Source organism: Phascolarctos cinereus, unplaced genomic scaffold (assembly GCF_003287225.1).
Source record: "Phascolarctos cinereus isolate Bilbo 61053 unplaced genomic scaffold, phaCin_HiC Scaffold_2;HRSCAF=192, whole genome shotgun sequence".
In the NCBI taxonomy this organism is placed as follows: Eukaryota; Metazoa; Chordata; class Mammalia; order Diprotodontia; family Phascolarctidae; genus Phascolarctos; species Phascolarctos cinereus.
The window spans coordinates 135223901-135241759 of NW_027555625.1; the positions used below are offsets into that span (position 1 = coordinate 135223901).

General features: G+C 42.1%; 1 protein-coding gene across 2 annotated transcripts in view; it reads left to right on the plus strand.

The window, feature by feature from the left end:
• IKBKB (inhibitor of nuclear factor kappa B kinase subunit beta) overlaps positions 1-17859 on the plus strand; it is a 75683-nt gene that overhangs the window by 18189 nt on the left and 39635 nt on the right. For both annotated transcript variants that reach the window (XM_020969581.2, XM_020969582.2), the window contains exons 4-6: positions 112-181; positions 12075-12163; positions 15535-15624. In XM_020969581.2, coding sequence (XP_020825240.1) covers positions 112-181; positions 12075-12163; positions 15535-15624 — 249 coding nt within the window. The remainder of the gene's footprint in view (positions 1-111; positions 182-12074; positions 12164-15534; positions 15625-17859) is intronic.

Here is a 17859-nt window from a genome sequence, read left to right on the forward strand (position 1 = left end):
CACAGGGGTGGAGCCTGATGCAAAGCTTTTGCGAGCTTTCAGGTAATTTGCTGCTACCTGTAAAAGGCTGATAGAGTCTGATGCTTTTTTTTCCCTTTCAAACCCTGACAGTACCTGAACCAGTTTGAGAACTGCTGTGGCCTTCGGGAAGAAGCCGTCCTCACTCTGCTTTCTGACATTGGTAAATTGGATTCCAGGGTGCGTCGGGTTGGTGCGTCAGGTTGTTGGATTGAGGAGGGTGTTGTGTGGGTCAGCTCCAAGCCCCTGGGGAACTGGGGAACCATCTCAGCATGTTGTCCCCTTACTGAGAGTGAGGGGGAAGAGAAGTGAGGCAGGTCAGGCAGATGAATGCCAAACTCAAGTACATTTCTCTTCCTTCTTGTCCAAGTTGTGAAGAATTATGATATATACAGAAAAACTGATTTCCTTTCCCATTAAAATAGCTCCACTCCCTCTTTTCCTGGAAGGGCCAAAGATAGCCTAAGCTGTCATTTAAGTGAATTTTATTCCCTTGCAATAAATTATTTCTCTTCCCAAAAAGTGAGATTAAGAAAAATGACCTTTGTATGGCCTTTTGATACTTACAACTCATATGTAGAGCTTTTCCTCAATACAACCCTTTGAGGTAAGTCATGAAAGGATAATTATCCCTCTTTTCCATCTAAGGAAACTGAAACTCAGAGATTAGGGGACTTGTCTAGGGTCATACAGCTATTTACGATCAGAGTCAGAATTAGAACCCAGGTCTTGCAGTCCACAAGACCCTGTTAATTATAACATGTTGCCTGGTTCCTACAATCTTCTGCTTCTGTCAGTATCTTCAGTCTCCTGGTCTTTGAAGCATTGTGTGAGGAATCCAAGCGGGGATCCAGGAAGGGGATAAGTGTTAATGGCAACCTGTGGAGAGACTCCTCTGTCCCTCCAAACTTGGTACCTCCCACAGGTGGTGTGGATTAGAAAGACATAGGAGATGAAGGAAGTAGGCTTTAGACACGTTGATTCCCTAGGAAACCAGAAAGCAGTAAAGAAAGTGGGAAGCCTCACCCGACGATGGTTAGTACAGGTGAGCAATATGGGGCTGTAGAGGGGAGGTCGTGGAGCAAACTGAGAGATATCTTTGTGTTTCTGCTATCGGCTACATAGCACAGATATACTTTTCTTAAGCAGGGTTCTCGAGCTGGTCTGGAGGTAATAGTAGGGATCACTCCCCACCCTTCATTCTCCCTCCAGCACTTTTCCTTTGGCATCTTTTGTGTGCTCTACTTTCACCTATACCCTTTTGGTGTTTTTGGTAGTACATGAGGGGGCAGCTAGGTGGTGCAGTGGATAGAGCACTGGCCTTGGAGTCAGAGGGACCTGAGTTCAAATCTGGCTTCAGACAAGTGTCTGTTATTAGCTGTGTGACCCTGGGCAAGTCACTTAACCCCAATTGCCTCCCCAAAAATTGTTTAAGGATAGTAGATGGGTAAGAAAGAAGAGAAAGAATGATTGGCAAGATATGGCACCTTTGAGGAGAGAAGATTGACAGTCCTACAACCTTCCTTTATCTTCTCCTTCCCAGGAGAAGAGTCTTTTGTCCTTCCTCTCCTACACTCCCATAAACACAATTTGATGTTATGCATGTATTATCTGACTCCAGTGTATTGCCTCCAGCACTGACCACCAAGTGTGGCTCATTACCACAGAGGTCTGCTGAAGGGGGATTGGGGACCCTGGGAAGGAGACATTCCATGAGGGTGGAAGCCCATTCAACTTCTTGGTGTCTTTCCACATGTAGTGTGATTATGTCATCGACATTCCATCTCTGACCAAATCAACAACTTCTCCTTTGGCATTGTTGGCCAAGGTTCCACACCCTAAATTACTGAAGATGAAGTAGTGAGGTTGGAAGGCTTTCTTTTGCTCTTTTTTGGCAACTTGTTTTGTTATCTTATAAGGTAACTTTAATTTTGTTTCACTTACCCTAGTCACTGTCTTTATTTGGTGCTAATTTCTTTAAAAAAATTGTTTTTTCAGTTAACAAAGACCTACTTTCTCTCCCATCCACACTTCCCCTTCACCCATTGAAAAAGAAAAAATAAAATAAACCCTCATAACAAATACACTTAAGAAGAAAGGAAACAAGAATTTGATAAGCACCTATTATGTGTTAAGCCCTTTACAAATGTCATTTCATTTGATCTTCACAGTCACCCTGAGAGGTAATGCTGTTATCATCCTCATTTTGTAGATGAGGAAATTGAGCCACCTAGGTTAAGTGACTTGCTCAGGATCACACAACTAGTAAGTGTCTGAGGCCAGATTTGAACTCAGGTCTTCTTGACTCTCGGTCTAGAGCTGTATTCACTATTCCCCCTACTTGCCTTTAGTCAAGAAAAACAGATTTGCCTATTGGCCAGGTCCAGAAAATATCTCTCGGTCTTCACCTTGAATCCAACACTTCTCTGATTATCAGGGAGTGAGTAGCATGCTTCATCATCGGTCCTCTGGAATTGTGGTAGGTCATTGCTTTGATTAGAGTTATTAAGTCCTTCAAAATTGCTTGTCTTTACAGTGTTGTTCCTGTATAAATTGTTCTGGATCTGCTCACTTCACTCTGCATCAGTTCCTACAAATCTTCTAAGGTTTCTCTGAGACCATTTCTTTTCATCGTTTCTTACAGCAAAATGATATTTCATTCCATTCATATGGCATAATTGGTTCAGCCATTCTCCAGTTGACAAGTACTCCCTTAGTTTTCCATTTCTTTGCCACCATAAAAATATTGTATGCTGCTGTAAATATTTTTGTACAGCAGGGTCCTTTTCCTCTTTCTCTGATCTTTTTGGATGTGTCATCATTGGGGAGAACCCAGCTTTTTTTGAAGAGTCTTTGGAAGCCTGTGATCCTCTGCAGCTATGTGTAGATCAAAACCTGAGACTGGGAACCAGTGGACCAGAACTGATCATTGTTTATTCTCTTCTTCAAGAATTCTAAGAATGGAGACTCTCTGACTTCCTCTGTTATGCATTCCCATCAAGAAATCTTAGTTCTCCTTGCAGTAAAGAAATCCTTCCTTATTTCTACCCCAAGTATCTTCTAGATTAATGTGAGACGATTCCTTTTATTTAGCCCTCAGTCAATAGGGGGAAAAAATCTGGTCAACATCCTCTTCATAAAAACTCGTCTGTACTTTTTATACTTGGTGAAATGCTGAGCAATATCTTTTCCTAAATGGTCCAGTGGTTACAGCATTAGTACAGACATTTTCCATGCTCTATATATTCCTAATTGCCAATCCTCACATTATCTTAGGGCTTGTTCCTAGCAGTTCACAGTGGATTGCAGAGAATTAGGATGGAGTCAACAAACCATCTTCAGCTTCTCTGCATTAGCTGGAGCAATCCCCATGCCTGAAATGAACTCCCCAGAATCTTTATCTTTCTCCAAGGTGCAGATCAAGTTCTGCCCTCTCTACATAGCCTTGGCTAATCCCTACAGTTGAAAATTTTCTCTGCCTCCTCCAATATTCTGGGAACATTGCATCCCCTTCATTCCCTACATTGTGCTATGCTTATATATGTTCATGCATATTCTCTCCTCTCCCATAAAAACATGAGCTCTTTGAGAACGAGGATTGTTTTTGTCTTTGTAACCCCAACGGCTAGCACGTTATCTTGCCTAATGTTGGCTATAGGCATCATTGCACCGAATTGAATTAAGAACAAATAGAATTCTATACAATTCTCATTTATTCAGATGTTGCTGACCTTATGCTTTCCTCAATTAATGTAATTTGAATGATACACTCCTCCAGATTTTTTTGGTTCTTGAGTCGTTTCAGTCATGTCCAACTCTTTGTGAGCCCATTTAGGGTTTTCTTGGCAAAGATGTTGGAGTGGCTTGCCATTTCCTTCCAGCTCATTTTACAGACGAGGAAACTGAAGCAAGTAGGATCAAGGGACTTATGCAGGGTCGCACAGCTAGTAAGTGTCTGAAGACAGATTTGAACTCAGGTCTTTCTGACTCCAGGCCCAGCACTCTATCCACAGATTAGGAGAAGAGAAATAAACATTTATTAAGCACCTACTTTGAGCTAAGCACTTCACAAATATTATTTCATTTGATCCTCAGAACAGTCCTGGGGAGCTGGTGCTACTGTTATCTCCATTTTATTAATAAAATAAATATTTTATTTATTATCTCCATAAGGCAGACGGAGGATAAGGGACTTATTCGAGGTCACACAGCTGGTGAGTGTCTGAGGCTGGATTTGAACTCAGGGCTTGAGCTTCAGGATCAGCACTTCAAGGACCATTTATTTTAGCCTTTCCTTTTTTTTTTTCATGGCTTCCACCTTCAAATCCTTTTATCTTTTCCATAGCATTTTGCTTTTTAAAGCAATCATTTACTTTGCCAGCACCAGCCTCATACGTATTCCTGTGCTGTGTGGCATAAAACATGGCCTCAGTTTACAAGGAGACTATATTACAGCACATAAAAGTGCTGAAAGAACGTGTCAATAATAGATAATTAAATGATTGTTAACAATAGGAATTCAGAAGAGGGGGACCAGTTGAGGGCCAGAGAGGGCAAGAGAAGGCATTTTTCTTTTTTTCCTCGTGGGTATTTTTAAAAATAACTTATTTTTGATATTCATTTTTTTAAAATTTGAGTTCCGAATCCTCTCCTTCCTTCTCATCCTTTCCTTCCCCATTGAGAAGTCAAGCAGTATGATATCAATTATACATTTCGAAGTCATGTAAAACATTTCCATATTAGCCCTGTTGGGGGGGGGGGAAAGGTAAAAAATAATAAAGACAATGAAAAAAATATGCTTCAACCTGCAATCAGAGTTCATCAGTTATCTCTGGAGACAGATAGCATTTTTCACCATGGCTCCTTGGAATGGTTTCAAGAAAACTTAACAAGTAGAGCTGTTCGAACGTGGCATGGGTTATTCTTCTCCTTGGAGGTCTTCAAGTGGAGCCTGAAGGATCCCTGTCCAGCATATTATAGTGGACTGGACTAAATGGCCACTGGGGACCTTTCCCATTCTCCAATTCTGTGAGAAATTAACAGGACTTAATGACTAACTGAATATGGTAGGTAAAGGGAAGGGATCTGTAAAAAAGCTACTCTAAGGCAGGCAGTGAATGTGACTCCCACCCCTCACCTCATCCCGATCATACCTCCCCCCCTCAACAAAGAAAAACAGCAAAGCAAAAACACCCAATTTCGTGACACAGTCTGATCCCGTACAACGTTCTGCCCTCTTAGGTCCTGCTAAGAGAGGGGAGGGATAGCATGAGATAATATTTGTGAAGTACTTTGCAAACCTTAAAGTGCTGTATAAATGCTACCTTTAATTCTTTTTATATTTCATTATCTGTTCTTCTTAACCATTCCTGGCTTTTCAGTTACTCCAAGTTCAGCTTTTTTTTAGTTATATTTAAATTTACATTGATCTCGTCCTTGTCATGGCCCTAGAGCTGAAAGGTACTTCAGAAGCCAATCTAGTCAAATGACCTTATTTTACAGGTGAGAAAACTGGGCCCCTCCTGGGGTTAAATGACCTGCCCAAGGTCTCAGAGGTAGGATTTGAATCTAGGACCTCTGACTCTAGTATCAGGGCTTTTTTTTCTTCCCAGTGTGCCATACCAATGCAAATTGAGCAACTCTTCTACAGCTTAGAGTCTCAGAGAGTCCAGGGGGCACAGAGAAGTCAGACCTACCTTAGGATGAGTCAGAGACAAGACCTGAACTCAGGTGTTCTTGTCTTCCTGTGCCAGATCTCTACTCCAGTACTCTGCCTTGGTAAGCACTTAAGGTTGCTTTTAATTGAATTGGACATGTGCCCAGGCTGTCCAACAACATCAGTCCAGTATCAAGGCAGCAAAGAGTTAGAACTTCTGTAAGGAAAGGAGCTCTTTGGTGAACTTTGAGGAGTCTGTGTGTCAGGGAAGAGTTCTCTAGTCAGCCCTAGCAATCTTGTCATAGTAGTAGTAGTAAAATGGGCAGATCATTAAAAGGCTGTCACTTAATCAGGAGATTTCCTGTTTGGCTGAAAATGAGAAAAAGGAGGTGGGGGAAGGGAGAGGGGGAGAGGAAGGGGAGATGGATGAATCAAGCACACCCCAAATCACCCTGTGCTCATCTAGGAGAGGAAATGCCTAAACAAGCGTGGCAGCTCCAAAATTGCCAGGGACGAGCAGGATTTACTCGTCCTGGACCCCAAGCCTGGGACTTAGGAAAACCAGGCTAGTGAAAGAGTGCCTTTTCATGCTGTTAGGGTGGCAGAGAAGTGGCTTTGTGATCTTTCCACAGGCACTTCCTGAGGTGAGCTGAGAGGTGCTTGCTACAGAGAAGTCAGAGGAAGTGATCTTGGCAGACACTGATAGCATCACCTGCCCCACCTCAAGCTTCCAGCTGACTTACTACCGAACAGAAGTAACAGACCCTTCCCCGTTGCCACGGGCCAAGCCAATTTTGTCCTGCCCCCTCCCTATCTATATGCAGGGTCTCTCCTGTCTCCAAAGCCCTCAGAATCTTCCTTTCTTTTAACTCTACAAAATTCTCCCTTCTCTGGTGTTTTGTTTTGTTTTGTTTTTCCCTCTGTCTTCCCCAAAATATCTCATAATAGTCACTCTAGGCTAATTTTATTTATTTATTTGTTTGTTTGTTTGTTTGTTTGTTTATTTATCTGTGTATTGAGACTAGGTCTTACTATCTGGCCACTTTGGAAGGGCAGCCGCCACTCACAGGCACGCTCCCAATACAGATTGGCACAGAAGCTTTTTTGTTGTTTAATTGTTTTTTTCAGTCATGTCTGACTCTTTGTGACCCCCGTTGGGGTTTTTTTTGGGCAAAGATGGTTTGCCATTTCCTTCTCCAGCTCATTTTATAGCTGAGGAAACTGAGGCAAACAGGGTTAAGTTACTTGCCCAGGGTCACATAGCTAGTAAGTGTCTATAGGCCGTATAGAGAAGACTCAGGTCTTCTTGATGCTAGGCCTCGTGCTCTATCCACTTTGCCACCTAGCTGCCCTTCTATGGGGCTTTAACCTGCTCCATTTTTCCAGTTAGCCTAGCAGCTCTCCACCCTCAGGGGCTTACCAGATTGGTGGCAGACTTAGTGTGGACACCAAATTAACCTTAAACCCAAATGCAGCTCAGGATTCCCAAACTCAAGCAACCAGCCTCAGCCTCACCAACCACAGGGACTGCAGCCTAGTTTCCCTATACCTTAGCTGGGTTCATTTGTATCTATGGAGTACAGTCAAACCCTGCATTCACTATCTGGTTCCAAACTCAATGTCTCTGTATCTGGGTTAACTACTATAGCTAAATTCCCAGCAGGGTCAATATCAGTTTCATCATCTGTAAAATGAGAGGACTGATTGGACTAGATAGGTTCTGAGGACCCGTCCTCTGGGGTTAGGAACAGTAACTAGCATTTATACGTGGTTTTAAAGGTTTGCTAAATATTTTACTGGTCTGGGAATCAGGAAGACACATCTACATTAGTTCAAATGTAGCCTCAGACATTTACTAGCTGTGTGACAATGGGCAAATCCCTTTACATTTTTTGCCTCAGTTTCCTTATCTGTAAAATAAACTGGAGAAGGAAATGGCAAACCATTCCAGTATCTTTGCCAAGAAAACCCCAAATGGGGTCATGAAGAGTCAGACAAGACTGAAAACAACTGAACAAAAAATGCTAATTGTCTGACTAGCACAATTAAGATGAAAGAATTTTTTTAGGAAACCCTTAGGCTGCCTAAGTATAAACTACCTTGTTTACCTAGCAATAAGCAATGTAAACAGAATTACATTTCTATCTATAAAATTATTCTGTAATTCAGATTTTTCAAAAATTTAGACATTTCGGGGGCAGCTAGGTGGCGCAATGGATAGAGCACCAGCCCTGGATTCAGGAGGACCTGAGTTCAAATTTGACCTCAGACACATAACACTTACTAGCCGTATGACCCTGGGGCAAGTCACTTAACCCCATTGCCTAACCCCCCCCCCCAAAAAAATTTAGACATTTCGTTAGATAAAGAAAGATAGGAGCTAGCCTCAAATCTGGAAGGCCAGGGTTAAAGTCCCCTATCTGAAGCAGGCTTTGTGACTTTACCTCTAGGGCCCTAGGCAATTCTGCAAAACTAAATTGCTGAATAATTGCTGATATGCCTTTTTAAAGGGAGTTTGCTTATTGAGAGTTCCCTATCCCAAAGAAATCACTGGTAGCCCCCCCAAAAAAGAAGCCAATGTCATCCAAGCCTATTTTGATCCCTTTATTTCTGATGCCTGGATATGAATGGCCTTGGGGACCCTGCCCATTGTTTGGAAGGACCACCTCTCCTCTGATGTGTTAATGCGGAACTGACCAGGGTTTTTCCATAACACTTTCCTAAAATAGCCGGAGGAAGTCTTGTAAGGATTCTATAGAAATATTTCTTGATCATTATCCTTTCTGAGAATACCCAAGTATGTTTCCTTCTGCTTGGAGAGATTCGTGTTCTGAGTTCTGAGGGGTGTATGATGGGGGGCCCTTCCTTACTCTAAAAAAAGGGCTCTGTCTCAGCTTCCTGAAGGCCAGTGCATACCCTGCCCATACCAGCATCTTCCTGCAGGCCTTCACTGCAACACGTGAAATCTTATCTCATCTTTTGTCAGCATTAGCTCATCTTACTCTTCTGGCTTGGATGAGTCAGCGATGAGTAGTTTGATAGAGTAACTATTCTCTCTTCTCTGAACTAATAGGAGGCTTCCCACTGCCTAGGAAATAGGAGGGTTTTGTTTTTGTAATGATAGGGTCCAAGTGTTCTTTATTGAACTGGTCTTTGCTTTAAGAGTAATTTGGAGGGAGGTTGGGGAAAGGAGAAATTTGACATGGGGAGAGGCATAGTTTATTTCCTGTTAAGAAACAAGAAGTGCTACAGTAGAGAATATACTACGAGTCTAGAAGACCTGAGTTCAAATCTCCCCTTTGCTAGCTGGGTGGCCATAGGCAAATCATGTAACCTTCATGAGCCTCAGTTTCTCCATCTGTAAAATAATACTTTCACTTCCTACCTCATGGGGTTCATCTAAAGGTCAAACAAAAGCCCTTTGCAAACTTTAAAGTGCTGTAAATATCAATTGTTTTTTAATATCAGATACCAGAAAACGTAGCTTCTAGTCCCTAGCTCTTCTATGTGATCTCAGACAAGTCACTTGGTAGTAACCACTTTGGGCTCTGGTGTCTTCATCTGTTCACCAACTATCTGGGGACAGCTAGGGGATAGAGCACCAGCCCTGAAGTCAGGAGGACCTGAGTTCAAATTCAGCCTCAGACCAAACACTTGACACTAGCTGTGTGACCCTGGGCAAGTCACTTAACCCCAATTGCCTAAAAATTAAAAAAAAATAAAAACAAAACCCCAAACATCTGGCCTGCCTACCTTGAAGTTTGCTGTGTGAATCAGATGAGATTATATTGCTCTTGAAAACTATGAACTCTTATGCAAATACAAGGTATTATTATTATTGAAGGTATTTTCATGAACTCTACTAAAACAAATAGTATAGTGGAAATAACATTGGACAAGAAGTCAAAAGACCTGGATTCTAGGCTAAGCTCTGCCCTATAGTCTTTGATTTGAGATAATATTTGAAAAAGAAAAATGTCACAGTGCCTGGCATATAGTAAGTGCAAAATAAATGCTTATTCCCTTCTTTATCCCTTTGTGCCTCAGTTTCTTCATCTATAAAATGAGACTATTGAAATAAGTGCTCTATATGGGCCTCATATTGACTTAGAAAACCCCAAATTAACATTATCTATGTCGTATTATATTTTATTTATTTTGTTAAGCCTTTCCCAATCATTTTTAACCTGGTCCTTTGATTTTCTAAACTAAGTGGCATTCAAAGCCCTTTATAAACCATCCCCCTCCTACCTTTCCAATCTTCTTGTGCCTTCCTCTCCCCTACACATTCTGCTGTCCAGTAACAAGGGTCTCCTGGCTATTCCTCCAACCAGACACTCCATCACTCAACTCTGGGCATTTTCATTGACTGTGTCTCACTCCTGGACTCTCTTCCTCCTCATCTCTGCCTCCTTCAAGTCTCAGCTAAAATCCCAACACCACAAGCAGCCTTTCCCAATCCCTTTTACTTCTAGTTCTTTGCCTCTTTTTTTTTTTGCACTCTTTGCCTTTTTTGATTATCTCCATTTTATCCAATATCCATTTTATGCTACTTGTTTGTATATAGCTATTTGCCTAATGTGTGCCTCATTAGACTGAGTTCCCAAGAGCAGGGGACCTCTGACCTTTGCCTTTCTTTGTTCCCCCAGGCTCTTAATACTGAGAAAGAAATGGTCTTTCTCTCTCACATTAACAACCAATTATTGAATTAGCATTTCCCATTTCTATTTCCTCATTCAGAAATTAGTCCCTGTAGGTTATTCAGTCAGCCTTTGAACTGCAGGGCTGATAATGAGGTGAAATCTTGGGCAAAACTTACCCAACTGGGAAAATTTAGGTCTGATCAAAAGATCAAAAGAAATTCTAGTCTAGGTGAATTGGTGGATTTATACCCGTTGTGTTTTAGTCAGACAGATCTGGGTGGAAATGGATTCCCTCTTTTGTCTAGATTGCCCTAGACTGGAGTGGTCTGGGTATAGATAAGTTTCTTTGTCCAAGATTAAGTGATCAGAGTCACTTCTCCAGCCCCCTCCTCAGAATAAGCCCACATCTCATTATACCATTCATTCTCTCATTACTTGTTAACCAATCAGAGTTGATTTCCACCCTCAGGTGCACCCCATTTTCCAAAGGCTTTATAAGTATTCAGGGTACTCCATGTTAGGTCTCTTTGGTTACCAAGAGAAACAACTGAGCTCATTTTATTGATTACTTGCTAGCCATAATTAATAAAAATCAATTACAATTTACCCAGAAACTCTGTCTCTTGAAAATTTTCAGTTGCCACAATACAATGTGTGGCACATAGTGGGCGCTTAATAAATGCTTAAGGACTGACTGATTAAACTTCTGGCAATAATAATAACATAGTGCTTTGGGGCTTACAAAGCACCCTCCTCACAACAATCCCTTGAGACAGGAAATAGAATAATTAGTATCTTCATTCCATACAAGAAAAAAAAAAGTGAGACTTATAGGGGTCAAGTAACCTGTACAAAGTCACACACTTAGTATACATCAAAGTATACAATTTAACCCGCGTCTTTTCTCCCAGCTCTCAAGTGTAGTACCTTTCTACTAAACTGTCCTGGTGTATAGGTTTTGGTCATCATTTTCAATAAAATACTCTGCTGTGGCCCCAACTTAATTATACCTTACAGTATCCTCCTCAACTTAATCTGTTCCTTTTGTCAAGCGCCTTCCTTGTTGGTGTCTCCTGTTTTGTGATCATTAAGCCTTGCCCGAAACACTTCCATAATGGGGAAGTCTCCTCATGAGGCAGCTCATTCCATTCTGGGACAGCTTTGATTGTTAGAAAATTGTATGACATGCCTCAGTAGTGTCATCTGTAAAATGAGAATTTACACTACCTACCTCATGAGATCCTTGTGGGCAAAGCAATTTGTAACAATTGAAGCATTATCTAGAGAGTGGCAGGTTGGCTTGTTGGAGAGATGCCAAGCCTCAGAATAAGGAAGGACCTAGATTCACGTCCTGCCTGTCACACATCCTGGCTGTGTGATCTTTGGGAATTCTTTTAACCTCTCAGTGCCAGGCACCCAGGCAGCTCTCCAAATTATAAATTGCAGAACATTCTTTAATCTGCGTCTTTGGAAGGAGCTCTTTCCCCAGAAGTTCCCAATGCTAATGACATCAAAAGTACAACCAAAAATCACTATATAAATGTCAGGAGTTCTTGTCATTAACTAAAAAAATTTAATTAAAAACATGACACCAAACAAAAGTAAGGACTACGGCACTCCTCTAGAGAGCCACCAGTCTTTTCCTCCTTAATGGGCAATGGGGAAGAGTTCTGGGGTTGAGCTGTAACGTAATGGGGAAAATCCTAAAATGTGAGCTGTTCTCTAGACTTAACAACTGCTCCCTTTCCAAACCACAGCCTCAGCACTTAGATACCTTCATGAAAACCGAATCATCCATCGGGACCTGAAGCCTGAAAACATCGTTCTGCAACAAGGAGAAAAAAGGGTGAGTGGAAATCAGAGTCTGGTGACTCTGTATGTTCTGTATGTGGCATTCATCCCAGGGAGCCCATTCTTGGTGGGGAGAGGAAATGTTTTTCAGCCTCTCTGTTTGTATTTTCATTTCCTTGTGTGAAGCTTTGATTTTCTCTGGGACCACTTTTAATGGCTTGAAAGACGCAGCTCAGTATGAAACTTCTTGCAGATCAGAGCGCATTTGAATGGCTGGTATTGTGAAGAGCCCAGGTGGCACAGGTCTGATAAGGAAAATACTGTTTACCCCTTACCCTTGAGGGCCCTACAATTCTTGGAATGAGACCTCTTTTCCCATCGGTGTTGAGAGCCCCTACTTGGATTGCTCTACTGGACACCAGTTGAAAGACAATTCTAGATCTTGATGCCAATACTGAGACTTTTAGGCATGAGAACTTGTGTATGGTTGGACAGAAGAGAGATCTGGGTGGAAGGGGATATTTGGAGGAAGTGTCTCCCCGCCCACCCAGCTATCTGGATGTTTCATGGGAACATAGGAAATGTAAGGTGCTGGGTCAGACCCGCGATCCAGCCTTCCTGGTATTTATTCTGTTGTTGATAGCAGCCTCATGGTGGTCCTCTCTAGTCATGGTGGCCAGGGGAGGGCTAGTTGGCTTGGAAGTTAAAGGGATGGTGAATGGAGGCTGCTGCTGGCGGGGACTGGGTCAAGGGTGGGGAACCCGAGGCCTCAAGGCCATATGTGGCCCTCTAGGTCCTGAAGTACAGCCCTTTGAATGAATCCAGACTTCACTTAATAAAAGGATTTATTCTGTGAAGTTTGGATTCAGTCAAAGGCTGCGGGTTTCCCACCCACCAGGAGGCTAGGTCTTTTAGTAGCTAGGTGATGTGATAGATAGAGTGCTGGAGTCAAGAAGACCCAAGTTCAAAGCCAGCCTCAGACACTTACTAGCTGTGTGACCGCTGTTGGCAGGGACTAGGTCTTGCGACAGCTTGTGATATGTAGTACAGCGCTTCTTAAACTGTGGGTGGGGACCCCAAATGGGTTCACCAAAAGTTTGGCAATGGTAAAAAGTTTCTGAATGCGCAGCAACCAAAAATTAATTCAAAATAAAATGCGTAATGAATCTGAGGTGTTTCTGGCAACACTTGCCTGTGTTGAAACAGGCAACTTCACAGCAGCCTTGGTTCTGAACACAAAGCATGTGCACTTTGCACTGCTCATCCCCTCGGGCCATGCAAGGCCAACAAAAGCTGCCAAAATACTAAAAGGGTCAAGAGAGAAAAAAGTTTAAGAAGCCCTGGAGTAGAGTGGTAGGCCTGGAGTCAGGAAAACCTAAGTTCAATTCCAGCCTCAGACGCTTACAGGATGTGTGACCCTGGGCAAGTCACTTAACCTCTTCCTCAGTTTCTTCATCTATAAAATGGGGATAAATAGCACCTACCTCCCAAGGTTGTTGTGAATCTCAAATGAGATAATGTTTGTAAAGTGTTTTGCAAAACTTCAGTGGTAGACAAGGGACCAGAAGCAAGATGCAGGTTACACTGAGCATAGGGGTTCAGTTACCAGAGTAAAGAGCAAAGAATAAAACATAAATAGGGCATTGAGACAGAGCAGCAGATAAAGTGCTGGTCCTGTTGTCAGGAAGACCTGAGTTCTAATGTGGCCTCAGATACATACTAGCTGTGTGACCATGGGCAGGTCACTAAACCTCTGTTTGCCTCAGTTTCTTCATCTATAAAATGGGGAAAATGATAGCACCAACTTCCCAGGAGTGTTTTGAGGATGAAATGAGATAATAATAATAATAATAATAATGATAATGTTAAACACAGGCCTGGCACATTGTTTGTTGTTGTTCAGTTGTTTTTCAGTCGTGTTTGACTCTCTGTGACCCCATTCAATGTTTTCTTGGCAGAGATACTGGAGTGGTTTGCCATTTCCTTCTCCAGCTCATTTTACAGATGAGGAAACTGAGATAAAAAGGCTTAAGTGACTTCTTCAGGGTCATCCAGCTAGGAAGTGTCTGAGGCTGAACTTGAACTTAGGAAGATGAGTCTTCCTGACTCCAGGCCCAGAGCTCTATCTGCTGTGCCACCAGTTGTTATTATTGTTGTTGTTATTATGGGAGCCTAAAGCAAAACATGTGTCCAGGCACCAAAATGAGAGGTTTCATCAATAAAGCCCAACTTTAGCCCGGGGGCCTCCCTCTCCTATCAGTGGTTGCCTCAATCACACATTACATCTCCTCAGCCATATTCTGCCAGCCCCAGCATGGAAGGGAAGCCTCTGACCCATAATCAAATTAGCTCTGTCAATGCTTTTGTAAAAGGTATGTCAATCTACATACCCCTATGCTCCTTCTAACCCCACCACCTCCCCTCATCTTCCCTTTAACTTTCCAAACCCAAGTAGCCTCCCTGGTCCTCACTCTCCCCCTGTTAGAATACAAACTCTTTTAGGGCAGGAGCTGTCTTTGCTTTTGTATTTGTATTCTCTGGGCTTAGCACAGTGCTTGGCACATGATGCTTAATAAATTCATCCATTCATTCATCTAAAATAGCTGGTGTCAGATACAAATAAAAATGGGCTGCCCTGAGGGTTTCGTGTTGACTTAGAAAACCCACGAATTAAAGTTAGCTATGTGTTTTATTTATTTTGTTAAACCTTTTCCAATTACAATTTAATCTGGTTCCACCTGGCAACTGCACCCTTGAGTTTGACACCACTGATCTAAAGGTCAAACTTGAGATCAAAAGAGTGGGGTAGGGATAAAGGGAATGGGGTGGGGATTGGGGGAAGGCCTAACAAATTCTACCCTTGGGCCGAGAGAGTTAGTTTATACCCAAGATTGCTCTCGGTTCACATTGAACAAGGTGAGTCTATGTCCTACAAAGCCAGATCTGGCCACATGATGCTGAGGCCATCTTCCCTGGGCTTCAACCTCTCCCGGAAGTTCCTGTCTGAGAAACATCTGTGTGTGAGTAGCAGTGGACAGGCAGCTTTGTTCATTTCAGGTGAGAAGATGAACAGTAGCCTTGGTCATACTGGGATGCCACAGCTGGTCTCTTAAGATTGCAGTGACAGAACTCTCAGGCTTCCTAAAGTCTCCTAGGTTAAACTCAGTTTGGGAAACCAGGACATGTGGTCAGCTGCCAAAAGGAGTCAGTCACCTCTGTCCCAATGTACTGTGGCTGTACACTCATCCTTGCTAATTGTTCTGACATCAGAACTGCTGTATCAGATAAAGGGTGTTCACACTATCTACATTTAGCTGCCTTACCCGTAACTGTCTCTTCATTCCAGCACAAAGATGTTTATTCTGGAATAGAGTCATAGCATATTGTTTTCACAAACCTTGAATGTTTGTTTGTTTGTTTTTTCAGTTAATACACAAGATCATTGACCTAGGGTATGCTAAAGAGCTGGATCAAGGCAGTCTTTGCACTTCTTTTGTGGGGACGCTGCAGTATCTGGTAAGAGGTGGGATTGGCACATATACCCGTTCCTTTTTCTTGTGATACACCCATAGGCACCTTGTTTTCCAGGACTCCAGACATTTTATCCCCACCCCAGCCATCTGGATGTTTCACAGGAAAGTGGGAAAGGTATCTTGCTGGATCAACCCCATGAACCAGCCATCCTAATATTCTATTTGTAGCAGCCCCAAGCGATGGGTCATGATGGTCCTTCTGTGAGTCATACCCCAGCTTCTCTTAGAAGCCATTTATGACTTTGTCTCTGCCTTCAACTCCCAGTGTGTCTGGGAAAGCCGTGGCCCTCACTGGGCCTGAATTTCCTCATCTATAACCTGAGGAAGTTGGATTGAGTCAGATGACTGAACATCTTTTCCATCTTTAAAAAAAAAGCTTGACTTTTTCAGATCCATTTACTGTTACCATAATCATTCGTTTATTGCCTGCTCTATGAAGTAGTTTCCTTTTATTTGTCCTAATTGTACTCACCCATTTTTCAGTCTCATGATTAGACTTGGGGATCTGATAATTCTGTGAACACCATAATTTTGTAGATTCTATAGAGTCTCTTTTAGGGAGGATCCACCCACCATCAATTTATCTTCTGCTGGCTATGGGAGCACCTCTAAGAGATTTTATTTTCTTTTTAAATTTTTTTATATCTTTTCTTTTTGCATCACCTCCCTCCATTTTTAAATATCTCCCTTTTCCCTTTCTTCCCAGTGAACCATCTCTTGTGACAAAGAATTTTTAAAAAAGAAAAAAAATACAGTTTTTAACAAAACCAACTAATACATCAGCAGAGTCTGACAGTGAACACAACATAGCGTGGATAGAGTTCCCCACCTGTGTTCATTTGTTCTCCAGGACCAGGACTCTTGTTATTACATAGCTTTCAGATTCAGATTTTGGGTCTTTGCTGCAGTCATCATGTATGTTGCTTTCCTATTTATGTTTATTTTATTCTGCATCAGTACATAAATCTTCTTGAGTTTCTCCAGATTATTCCTATTCATCCAAAGGTGTGCCATCACATTCAGGTACAATTTGTTTGATCATTTCTTAGTCTATAGGCATTTCCCCAGCAATCTGTTCTTAGGCCCCTGCTCTTTATCCTACATGGAAGGATGCTCAGGCCATGTCAAAAATTCAACCAGCATCTGGATGCCTTTTAATTATTGCTGTCTGTCTGCACCATTGTCCTCAAGCCAGGCCAAATAGTCTTTCTTCCAGACACATCCAACTTGATATGATATCTCATCACCAGTTCTAATCAATGTAGTGATAAGGCCTGCTTATCTTTCCAACACACCCTTCCTTATGGGCGGATTCCCCTTCCATGGAATCACAGAATCAGAGAATCTTGACATTTCAAAGTTGGAAGCTACTTTAGAGACCCACCCGTACTTAAATAAGAATCACTTCTATATACTACCTAACAAGAAGTCCTTGGGCCTTCCTCCTCCTCCCACCTTTCAGATTAGGTCTTCTGATGCCAAAGGAGAGAAGTAAGATGCAGAAAATTTAAGCAACTTATTTTTGACTGGTCATGTAACTAGCAAGTATGATTCCCAAGTTCAGCAGCATTCTTTCCACTAAGGCATGTGGCCTGTCTTATATATTTTCAAATATAAAATCATTATCGTGCTCCTCATTTACATAGGGCTAGGGACCAGGCCTGTGATTTCACTGGTATGGGTCAGGGAATTCCTAATGAGAAAACTCCTACCAATGCTGTTGGACAAATTGAGAGGTTAACTGACTTGCCTGGGGTCACACCCCAAATATGTGTCAGAGGTAGGGCTTGAATCCAGATGTTCCTGGTTTTGAGATCCACTGTGCTATACCTTCTATCATCTCATTTATATAGCATCTTTTAAAATTCAGTCTTCTTTTATTTTCAGTTCCAAATTTTCTCCCTCCCCTTATCCCTTTCCTCACCTATTGAGAAGACAAAAAACTAAAACCCATTACAAATATGCATAGTTCCTACATTATCCATGTCCAAAAATAATCTTTTTAAAAGAAAGAGAAGAAAATATGCTTCAGTCTCTGGCCCAACTTCATCAGCTCTCTATCTGGAGATGAATTTATATAGCACTTTAAAAAGCACTTTCCTCACAGCATTTATCCTGCCTCCTTAGAGTGTAAGCTTCTTGAGGGCAGGGATCCTGTCTTGAACTTCTTAGCACCAGAGGCAAAACAAGCCATTTGTATCCTCTGGGAAACTTTTTT